The 11859-nt window shown below is 39.1% G+C and overlaps 1 protein-coding gene across 3 annotated transcripts; it reads left to right on the plus strand.

Moving 5' to 3' along the window:
- Positions 1 to 6: 6 nt before the first annotated feature.
- RNFT1 (ring finger protein, transmembrane 1) lies at positions 7 to 9235 on the plus strand. 3 transcript variants are annotated; one of them, XM_030472878.1, is made up of 10 exons: positions 8 to 119; positions 313 to 483; positions 2029 to 2447; positions 2772 to 2848; positions 3465 to 3565; positions 4183 to 4336; positions 6028 to 6186; positions 7037 to 7102; positions 7953 to 8054; positions 8248 to 9235. In XM_030472878.1, the coding sequence occupies exons 1-10, from the start codon at positions 115 to 117 to the stop codon at positions 8380 to 8382; spliced, it is 1389 nt and encodes a 462-aa protein (XP_030328738.1). In that variant the 5' UTR covers positions 8 to 114; the 3' UTR covers positions 8383 to 9235. The 3 variants fall into 3 exon arrangements, with proteins under 3 accessions (XP_030328739.1, XP_030328738.1, XP_030328740.1); XM_030472879.1 differs by lacking the exon at positions 313 to 483 and having other exon boundaries at positions 7 to 119; XM_030472880.1 differs by lacking the exon at positions 313 to 483 and having other exon boundaries at positions 17 to 119; positions 2003 to 2447.
- The last annotated feature ends 2624 nt before the right edge of the window (positions 9236 to 11859 follow it).

Consider the following 11859-nt stretch of genomic DNA (forward strand, 5'->3'; position numbering starts at 1 on the left):
TCTTCCTCCCCCCGCCGCTCCCTGTCCCACCCACTCGGCCTCAGCGGCAGCGATGAAGACGACGGGCGGTCGGGGCCTAGGCAGCGGCGCCGGCCGGGGGGCGCCGGCCGCCTGATGAGGTACCGCCGCCGGGCCCTTGCAGGGGAGGGCGGGAAAAGGGCTGCCGGCGGCCGCTCCCCTTCAGAACCTGGGACGGGCGGGGGGGAAGCGGGGATGCGCCACCAGCGTCACCCCTTCCCTGCGCCGTGGCTTCCGTGGAGGCCGGCGGGGACCCTCGGCGCTCCCTCAGTGGCACACGCTCTCACGGGACAGTGGCGACGGGATCCGGCGGCGGCGCGGCCCTGTGAGGGGAGGGGACGAGGCCGCCGCGGCCCAGGGGAAGAGACTCCGTCCGGGTGCGGTGGGAGACGGCGGCCCAGGAAGAAACGGGGAACGTTGGAGGAAAAGAGCCTTTTTTTCAAAGACCTTATTTCATCTAACTAGGTGAGGGGGAGGAATCCTGGAAGCTGTGTGCGGGTTTCTTACACTTTGAAATCCTGTTTATTAACTTAGTTATTTGAAAGTTTGTTAGGCAGGGTGCCAAGGGAAGCTGAGATACTCGAACAATGGGATCGCTCACTTAACACCGAACTGTCAAGGTTTTGCAGAAGCAGACCCTAAAACACTAACTGAAGGCTGCTAATGAGAGATTTAATTCCCCTCCTTTTAAAAACAGCATTCGTGGCCTGATCCTGCAGACACACTTAGTAATACTGCTCACACAAGTCAATACTATCTCCAGTTTACTGGCTTTATTCATGTGCATAAAATGACAGAACATGACTTTTGGCTGGACTTAAGTATGATGTAATCTTTGGCCAACAAAAATAAAGTAGTAGCAGCTGCACTTCTAAATGGTAGTAAAGTTCCTGTATTCATATATTATTTAAATTAATGCCATTCACTCTTCTAATAAAATCCTCCCTTTAAAGGCTAAAGAATTCTAGGTTTGTGCAAATATATTAAGAACTTTTTGCAGCACAAAACCAATTTTGCTTTAACCTTTCTGTATCCCCAGTGAAACTAGCTGTTTATGTACACTGAGCTTTGGAAAAAAATAATTTTGGAGAGGAATCTGAAAGAGTCTGAATCACAGAAAAAGGATTGTAACAAAATTCCCAATGTTTCCCAGTAATATTATTCAGTAGTTACAAGTATTGTGCTAAATCCCGCTTCAAAGCATTCTGCAAAATCATTACTTTGATGTCAAACCAGTCCAGAGATGTAGATCTAACGCTATTTGACCGATGTTAAGACTGACACACTTTTCACACAGTGAAAAAGTGCCCAGGAAGACAACAGAAAGAAGCCAAAGGAAAGATAACTAGGACCTCATTTGGGTGGTCTTGCTGTTAGCTTATGGCTTGTGGGCTACAAGTCTTTTCACCTAGACCATATGGTCCAGGCTCTTTTAAATGCTTCTTACAAAATGGACTAACCTGGTTCTGCTCACTTACCCAGACAGGATAATCTCATTAATCTCATAATGGCCCTCAATTTTGAGCATGCTCTGGCTTTTGACTAGACTTGTCTGAACAAATGCTTACTATTTTATGGGCACATGTAAATGTACTCTTTGCTTCCTTCCCATCGCTGTTTGCTCCTTCTCTGGCCTGTTACTGTTACTATTTTTGTGAAATTATGCAGCACTTCTAAGATCTCTTTTGTACAAGCTAGTGCTGGTCTGCTGTTCAGCAGCTTTTGCTCTTCTGATTTGCATTGAAGCAACTTTAAATTCTGCTAAGGCAGCCAGGCTAGAAAATCTGCACGTGAGAAAAAGGAAATCATTTTATATGGCACACAGAAAGTTGCCCCGTGGAGACAGGGTGCAAACCCAGCACACCAGCTTTCAGGATCTTTACTTCATGCAGACAATCACTATTGTATTTATGTTGGGGTTTCTGTTTTGTTGGGCTGTTGTTTGCTTTGTTTTTTTCCCTGAACTCATTCTCTCTTCCTTCAGCTGTGACTTTTAATATCCCACTTTAGGAGACAAAATAGCAAGAATCTGTACCAGAAAAAAAATCCCACCATGCAACCAAACTGCAGTCATCTCCACAATATCCAAGGGAGTGGCGATGACTCTTCATCTCCTCAGAGCACCCACGCAGCGAGGTTGTCAGGAGAGAGCTCGTGCCATCATAGCGGAGACATTCGCATACAGCTGAACTCTGCTGTGGGAGAAGCCAGAGAAAATGCGAATTCCCAGCATTCAAGGCCAGGTTCCCATAGTCGCACCCATAGACATGCCCACGGCGAAGCAGGAGGGCTCGATGATTCCACTCCAGACTCAGAGGAGCACAGCAGCAGCTCCCTCTCGGAGCTCAGATACCTGCTCCAGTGGCTGCACAAAAGTCTGCCGTATATCTTGATTCTGTGTGTCAAATTGGTCATGCAGCACATAATTGGTAGAGTATAACAAAATAAGGTCTGAGGGAACAGACCCTCCCCCCCAAGAGATATACTAATAACCATGCCTGAAATATAATTCAATTTATTTTTAGCTTTATTTTTATTTGCTTTATCAGAAAGAGAGATTTACTAACTACATTTCAGTGGCTTCTGTTTCCTTTGCTGGCATATGTACAACGTGCATAATTATTCTAGCTTGACAGTCTGAGCTATTAATTGTAATTACAAAGATGTATTATAAGTGGCTGGTTTTATAACCCAGTTCAGTATTTTTTTTTCTTTTTTTTTTTTGTGTATAACTGACCCTTTTTTCTTAATAGGCATTTCTCTTGGAATTGGGCTGCTAACAACTTATGTGTATGCAAACAAAAGCATAGTAAATCAGGTTTTTCTAAGAGTAAGTATCACCCTATACAACAAAATTCTGTAAGTTAACCAAGACCTTTATCCATCAATTTTTGAAAGAAATGTGAGTGGAGATACTGGTTAATTTACCTAAGAATATTAGGTGTCAAGGGTTCAAGATGGAAGTTAAATCTCAATGCTTCTCACAGTGTAGAGCTGCTCAGATAAGTAAGGTTTGCAAAATTCAAAAAGAGGGTTTTTTCCCTCCTCTGACTTTGAATATTGAAATCACTTCAATTGATGAAAGTTTTTTTGAATTCACGGAAGAACTTCCTAAATATATTTGTGGAATCAAACAGCAGTTGAGAGTTAAAGCTTTCAGCTGTCTCTGTTCACTCCCAAAGAAAAATCTGTTGTTTCTTCAGAGTGGAGTGGGTTTTGGTCGTGTTTTTAGAAAAAACTTGATACACATATAAATCATTACATTGAAAACTAAAATAACTGCTTTACCTTTCCACTGACTTCTATTTTATTTGGCCTAAACCCACTAGAGAGAAAATCCTCTAGTAGTAACTGTTCAGGTGCAACAGACTTAGTGCTTTGGAGATACATCTAAGACACTGATACTGAGGTAAGGACTGTAATGTGTCTTTACAATTACCTTACAGGAACGGTGCTCCAAGTTGCAATGTGCTTGGTTACTAGTATACTTAACTGGATCATCCCTCCTCTTGTATTACACGTTTCATTCTCAGTCACTGTATTACAGGTAAGTAAAGGAATGTCTCACATCATAAACTACTCAAATATTAACTGGGAACATTTTATCTGGGCTGCTGCTGTTTTTCTTTAAAATGAAGGAGAAACCAATGCCACAGTTAATCTCCATTCCTCCTCTTCTGCCAAGCTGAACAGGTGCTGTCCTTAAAAACAGTATGCTGGAATTTGCTAGACCCCATACGCAACTATACCATGGGGAATGTACCTGGGTTTATTCCCAGCTTTGACCCTGCAACCTTGCCTTTGCAATACTGAATATGGCATTCTGGGGCTCTGTGGAGCTTATGCCTCCAAGTTATTTTTTTCCCCTTACTATTCTGTAACTAGAGTCTTGGCTGTAAATCAGCCAGAGGCTGTATTGCTACAGTGAGAAAGCAACCTAATCTCTAGAGGATGGGGGTTGTGATGAAGGAAAGAAGGTTCAAAAGTTGAAAGGTTGTCAGATATCATGAATGACAATTTACAATAAAGAGTTCATTCTATTAGCAAATATTTTTCCTCTGTGTAAACCAGGTTTTCTTTTATAATTAAACCTGCTGGGATAATCTCTGGTTTTGCTTTCTTCTAAATAGTGTGTTCCAGTAACTTCTGATACTTCTCTTGTAGCTTAATCTTCTTAAACCCTACTGTGGATTTTATGAACTTCTGGGAGGTACTCTGGATTGTGGGAGTCACAGACTTTATTCTGAAATTCCTCTTCATGGGCTTCAAGTGCATTATTCTCTTGGTGCCTTCTTTTATGATGTCCTTTAAATCCAAGGTAAGGAAACAAGCTGTATTTTTGCTTCCTTATGAAGATTCTTTTAAGGTAAAATTAGCTAATTACTAAAAGCTACCCAGAGAAAAGTCTTTTTAATTAAAGGTCTGTATATAATCCACCACTACACTGTGGGCAAGAAAACCCTGTGGATTTCAGGTTCTTCCCTGCTTGGTGCTAAGGAAGGTTTACAGTCTGATCCGAAACAACTGCTTGTATTATGTCATCGGATAAATGGGTTTATTTCTGTCTCTAAGTGGGGGGCAATGTGGAAACCTTTTATTTGCTGCAGTGTAAGAGTGTGTGGAGAGGCAGTTGCAGCAGCTGAAGCACAGTAAATTTTTTATGTGCTTGACAGTAACTGATGTGGGAAGACGTTAAGATCTGTGCATGAAAACAACTGGTTTTCTGTCTCTTCAAAAATAATTCTGAATTTTCTTCTTGTTAATAAATTAAGCAATAGTTGTGTCAGATCAATTAATTTGATTCATAGCTTAATTCCTCAAACTAGTGAAGTTTAATCATTTTCACAGGAGCCTACACTGGTTGGTAGGGTATTTATTTTTATCTGCTTCCTGAGAGAGGTAAAAGCAATTAAATTCTATGTCAAAATGCCAAATGCTAGTACTGGTAAAAAAAAAAAAAAAAAAAGAAAAAATATATAGAGATTAACAAGTACAGTTTGTATGTGGCGGCATTTGAACAGGATGTTTTGGTAGGTTTTTCTCTGGCAAAATGTACCAGAACAAGTTTTTCTCAGGTACAATTGATTTCTCTAAATACTGATTTACAATCAACATATCTAGGGGTTTTTCCTACAGCTACTGATATAACATCTAAAAAATAGTTATTGAAAATTCCATTACACAAACTGTGACCTAAACTGTCGTTGTCTAGATTAAAGAAGGAATCTGATCAATAGTGGCAAACTGTGGCATTATCCAGTGTACACTGTAGAAAGAGCACTTCTTGTCAGGTATAAATACAGTTTTAAAGACAAATGTAAGGAAGTAAGGTGAGAGCTAAGCTAAATAGCTGTGATTATACATGCACACACACAGAGCCCTATGCAGGACACCTGTGCTTTGGAGTTGTTATTCAGTAATTTTTAGGCTGTCACTGAACTCTCTTTACCTGTTCCATCCAGCTACCCTATGCTTCTTTTCTGACCCCCCAATTTTCTTATCATCCCATCCTATATAGGAGTTAATCATCTCAAGATAAGGATTCTTACAGAGGCATGAACTAATATTTACAGGAAAACAGTCTGTAATTTATATCTGTTAATAAAAGAATGGGCCTTACTCTCATGTTTTAATCCTGAATGCAGGACACAACTCCGCTAATGAAAAGCTGATCCACAGGACTGAATTTGTCTTATTTTCCTTTTTCATGTAACTTTTTTTTTTCTTAATGCTTATGTAATTAAGTCTGATAGTATTGCAAAGTAGGAAGGCATCTGACAAGCCATCCTATTTTAGCCTATTAATTTGATTTTCTGCAGTTCAACAGTCATGTTTGTACAATTGTGGTGAGACTTATCATCTGGTCTTAATTCTTTTTCATGCTCCATATTTAGTTGTTTCAAGATAATAACAGGAAGTTACTCCAAACAATAACAATGCATCTCTTCTCTATTTTAAAAATCCTTTGTGTTTTAAATCTTGAGTGATTCCTTTGCATGTCTTTCTTAGGGCTACTGGTACATGCTGTTAGAAGAACTCTGCCAGTATTACCGTATGTTTGTCCCCATACCAGTTTGGTTCCGTTATCTTATTGGCTATGGGGAGCTGGACAGTGTACTAGGATGGACTCTTGGGATATTGCTGGGCCTTCTCTACCTCATCCTAAAAGTACGTGAGCTTTATATTCCTCTCAAAGTATTTTGCAGTAATTATCACAGAGGGTTAGAGATGCATGAACTACCACATTTCTGGAAGTTCCCCTGTATTTGAACTGATTTGCAAGTCAATGCTTCAGTTTAAGTGATACAGCCTTCCAAAACTGATAGGAAAACTGGCTCAGGAAACCAAGTCATCTTTTTCCTGCACCTGTTCTGGGAATGGATTTAATAGCGTAGCAAATAACACTGTTACTATAGGTCCCCTCACATCAGACACTGATCAGACTGTTACCAGGTATTGAGGAAAAGAGCCTGCAAAAATAAAGGGAAAATTCATGGCTAAAAGAATCAACATTTTCCAGGAAACTAGATTTTTCTTTCTGCTATATTGACCTGTTGTGATGCTAAAGAAGTCAAACATGAGTGTTCATACTGGCTGTCTACTTCCCCAGAGAGCTAATCTGCCCCAAATGTAACCAGACTTGGCACAGGTTTGGCTTTGAACATGAAAAATGCTTCATAATGCTAAGGTATCTTAATTACAAGTCTGAAGACTATTGTGTAGATGACAGTAATGCTTATATATTTGCACTTGCATGCTTCCTTTTAGAACATCAACACTATTTTTCTTTTGAAGAGCAGACACCTACTGGGAAAAAAACCTGCAGGCTAAATTCTTAGTTTGTTTACATATTAAGCAATTAAATAGGGTCAGTCTGAACTATAGCTTTGCTTATGTTTCTGCCAGCATCAAACTAGCAGCAAGACTTGTAATGTTAGAATCTGCACAAAAGCTTCAAAGCTTTTTAGTTCACAGAGAAAAATACTACATGTAACTCAAGTTTTCTTTCTCATTTCAGCTTTTGAGCTTTTTTGGACAATTAAGAAACTTCAGGCAGGTCTTACGGATATTTTTTACACGACCAGTGAGTACCGAATTCTCTTATGACAAAACAATAAACCCAATTTACATGAAAACACTTCTTTAAATAACCTCATTCCTGTATTACTTTCTATTGTTTTAGCAATAGACAACTGTATTTTAAAAGTAAACCCCCTCCGTATAGTCATTCTCCCATTTTACAGTCTGAATTCCTTGACTGCGCGATTAGATGGTCATCCGAACAACACCCCCTAGCCCCCACATCTATTCTGCATGTCTCATCAGATAAACGTATGTGAAATAACATACCCTTTTTGTCCCTCTTCCTGCTTTTTAACTGGAATAAACTTTGGTTGGATGCAGACAGCTTTATGCTTGAAATACAGTGATAATTGAAGCTTGCCAAAATAACTGACATGCAAGTAACTTGTTACAATTCTAAGTTTCTAGATAATCTTTCTCTGTAGTAGACATATTGTTTAGAGCCTGCTATTCATGTAGTAAAATGCATAGAAGGTTTTGGAGCACAGTTTCATTGAATTAAAAGAACAATAAAGCACTCCTCATTTCCTAAGTGCTATCTTGATCATATTGGAACTTACCACAGCATTTTGCTCAGAGGACACTGTTAAAATAAACCTGCTGTTTATCCAGTAACTGTGATCAGGGGAAGATACTAACTAGACAGCATGGTATGTAGGAGCAGATAAGCTTTAGGCCCCAAGACAACTATTAAAAACCACAGCAACATCTCATTGGGTAAGGAGCGAATAGTTTTCCTGACACAGCAGCCCTTATTCCCAATTCCTTTCTGTCCTGGTATTTGTGTGTTTTGTTTTGGCTTTTTTCTCTCCCTAGAAACTAACATCTGCTGAAAATCCCTTGTTTTACAGCACTATGGGGTGACAGCTAGCAAGAGACAGTGTTCTGAATCGGATGACATTTGTTCAATCTGCCAAGCTGAATTTCAGAAGCCTATTCTGCTTATCTGCCAGGTAATACACACTATCAGAATTATTTTTTGCAAACTTAAAAATACTTTAACCAACTGGTAAACAAACCAACATGAAGTTAGATTAGTGAGTGTACGTCTTCTGATTGTTTTTAGAAATCAGGCTATGCAGATAATATACCATCTTATAAATGGAAGAGCTTAGAAGCTCTAAGTTCTCATTCTTTTCATTACAGCACACATTTTGTGAAGAATGCATCTCTTTATGGTTTAATAGAGAAAAAACGTGTCCACTCTGCAGAACTGTTATTGCAGACCATGTTAACAAGTGGAAGGATGGAGCTACATCTATGCATCTACAGATTTTCTAAAGCATGTCGAAACAACTTGGTTTACAGTTTGTTTGTTCAAGCCAAGGTTTTTCAGTTTACTGCAGATTAAATTGTAGGTGGCACAAGGAATGAGTTTCCAAATTCTAGATAAGGTGCTTCTATGAAATGTTCCGGTACTTAAAACAGCACGGAAAATGTTAACTTGACCTTAAGTATAAGAAAAGTAAGTTTTCAGAATGGATGCAGAAAAGTCAGCATTGCTTCTCTGGTGATGCTTGTAGGAAACAAGTCTTTGAAACAATGCTGCATTACTTCTTGTAGCAGCTTCTTAATGCAACATTTTATTTAAAAGTTTTAAGTAGAGTTCCAGATTGTACTAAATTGTATTTATCTTTCTAACATGACTCAAATCAAAAGGTCGACCTACCAATTTTATTAAGCTAATGAGCAAATTTTGTGCTCTGGACTACAGTGAGAATTAGAGCTACTTTCACTTTTTGCATTAAAGATCCTTTAATGCTTGCCCAACAGATGAGAGAAATGAGCTGCTTTTTCATGCACCTGTAACAGCAACTATTTCTCACTGTACCTGGAGATAAGCCACAAGAATAAGACTTTTCCCCTTTAGGTTCTTGTAGGCTTCTAATGGATATTTGGCTCAATACAGAAACCAACCACTAATGGTAGTTTTTTACTTAACATTTTACAAAGTTGATATTTTTAAAACAAATCTTTAATACTATATTTTTGTCATAACAGGAACCAGATTTTCTTACAGGGGAGAATCTATTTTATACTATATTTGCAATTTGTGGTATGCATAAAAATCAGAGAGAATAAATGCATTTAAATCTATTTGTTTGGTGCATGTTGAATAAAGAAACAAGATTCATTACTGTTTCAAGTATGAACCTACACCTAAGCACAGAACAGCTCACTGCTAGGTATACTTTTCCTGTTAAACTAATGTCTCTGAAAAACAAAAACCATCCAAATGCTACAACTTATTCATGACTAGTCTTTATGCTAATTATAGAGCTAACTTAGATATAATCTCCCTTTTATTTTTTTTCCTGTCTTTTTTCACCTTGTTATTCAGGTAAAACTGAAAAAACACTCAAATTATTGTTTCAGCAAAGTTAAACTGAGTTGCCATTAACTTGAGCATGTCTTAATACCTGTAAATTTGGGAAAAAAGCAAACCCCTACAATTAAAAAGTTAGAGACTTGCTTGATGAATGATGTAGCAACTCAAGTAGCCTGGCAGAGTATCTGAGTACTATGAAGTTGCAGCTGACACAGCCGGATTTCTAAGGCTGATAGGGCATGATGGGAGAGCGCCCTTAAAGGTACAGCTAAACCAGTAGAATTTAGTATTTGAGATGGAAGATTCAAGCTAAGAGGTATCATTTTATGTTCAACCTGGGGTTTGCTATAGCGTGCTGTGTATTTTCTAATTGTATATTTGTTTGAAGTTTACTGCAGTTCAGTGTAAATATGTCCTATGATTGCTTCACCATGGTACTGGAGTGACTGGGCAAAAAGACTCCAGCTTAAAGAAAATAGGCAAAAGCTTCTGTAAAAAAAAAATCTGTAACTGGAAACTTACAGGAGTAGAAGAGACTGGTTCTCATGGAAGCCTTTCCCAGCAGGTGAGGTACTTAGCTTGGAGAATGTGCAGCTGAATGGCATCAGAGCAATCCTGAGGGTGGCAGGGAAGAATTAGAGCTTGGTCACAGCCGCAGCTGTGCTGTAAGGGCCTTGTGCCTGTATCTCCAGTTCTGTCAGAACAAACTGCTCTTTGTTTCCCCAGAGATCTAGCTATGCCTTAACTTGCATTTGAAGTTCATACAAGATCAGAACTGTTTGTTATTTAAATTTCATCAGTGCTGATACTCAGACTGCTGCTGCTGCAGAGCGTCCCTTGAGAGATGGACAAAAACTGAATCAAAGAACAAAAAACAGTAGGGGAAACTTAAGGTTGGATTCTGAATCTCTGATGGGCCCACAAAGACATTGGCAGCTGACTTGGTTACACAACCGTATTTAGGCTTTCCCAAACTTAATCATGAACGTATGGTTGAGCTAAAGAGAGTTTTAAGTTTTCTCTCTTCACACAGGCATTGTGTGGGTACTGTGTAAACACAATGAGTGCTCTACTTAATTTAGTCAACAAGTAACACCTTTAAAAAAAGCTCTGCTTGTGTGAGTAAAATGCATGACTAAGCCCAATACACAGCTTAGAAGGGCAGATGTAATAACCAACCCTTCCTAAAATACTGGGCAAACCAAAAATTGTAACTTACCCTGGATTAGCTTTTCCTGAAATGCCAATACCAACAGCTTAATCACTTTTTAATTAAAAAATCCTCTCAGAGAAAATATAACCTAAGTTCATCAGACTTAGACATGATGACGTTAGAACAAGGAAATGCACTTCCTCATACTAGGAAGTTTATTGGTTAGATTTTTGATTAAATTCACCACCTACCTGGAATGGGCAGCCATTCATCAGAATTCCAGTAGTCTGTGACAGCTTTGCAAAAATCTTTTTAGAACAATAGGTCTAAACCACCATGTGCATTCCTGGAATCTTAACTGGGAAGGTACAGATTGTGAGTGCAGATGCTTCATACGGGGAAGTTTGAAAGAAATTAACCTGAATTTTCTTTTTCTATAGAATGGAACTATTTATCAACTACTCACCTCAATAGGTAGGTCAGTATCTGAGCCAGATACTCTACGCTGAGGAATTAAGACCTCAAGCAAGACCAGCATTATTACTAAAAAATATGAAACTAATTTAGAAGTACTACACTTAAGAAAAAAAAACCTCAACACAAGAACTTGTCAGTGTCATGTGGCCTGTAAAGCTCACCAAGGACTATTTAATGGAGCACAACAAAACATGGCGTCGGTGCTTTAAGTCAGCCCTGGGTTGTTGCTGATCCTTTGGTCTTTGTCTATCACACAGTAGTAACACCACCTTACTAAGTCAGGGTAGATATTGGGCAGAGATAGGAGCAGGGAACAATTTGTCTTTTATTCTCTCTGTTGATGATTTTTTTTCCCTTCAAGATACAGTGAAAATTATCCAAACCCAGTAATATTATCAAACACATTTTATTAAAAAGCAAAGAACTAAAAAGAGATTTTGATCAACCAGTTAGGATTTACACTTCATAAATGAAAAGTCATTCTCATCTTAGTTACAGAGAGGAAAAAAAGCAAGTAACTTTCATCCATGAATGACATCCTCTCTGATCCACTTGTCAGCATCATGCAATTAAGATTCAACTCTTCCTTCTTAAGCTCACTCAGGCCAGGGTAGCTGCCCTGCTTTCCACACAGACAGACACACAGACACCCAGCACACATCTGACTGCAGGAGACAGAACAGAAAAGAGGATGACAAGTGGCAATCCACAGGCACTCTTTTAAGAGCCTAAGAACCTTGGTGAAGGTGCCAGCCCTTGGTACAACTGATCAGAACTAGCATCTGTCAGGTCCTTTAAG

Source organism: Strigops habroptila, assembly GCF_004027225.2.
Source record: "Strigops habroptila isolate Jane chromosome 13 unlocalized genomic scaffold, bStrHab1.2.pri S16, whole genome shotgun sequence".
In the NCBI taxonomy this organism is placed as follows: Eukaryota; Metazoa; Chordata; class Aves; order Psittaciformes; family Psittacidae; genus Strigops; species Strigops habroptila.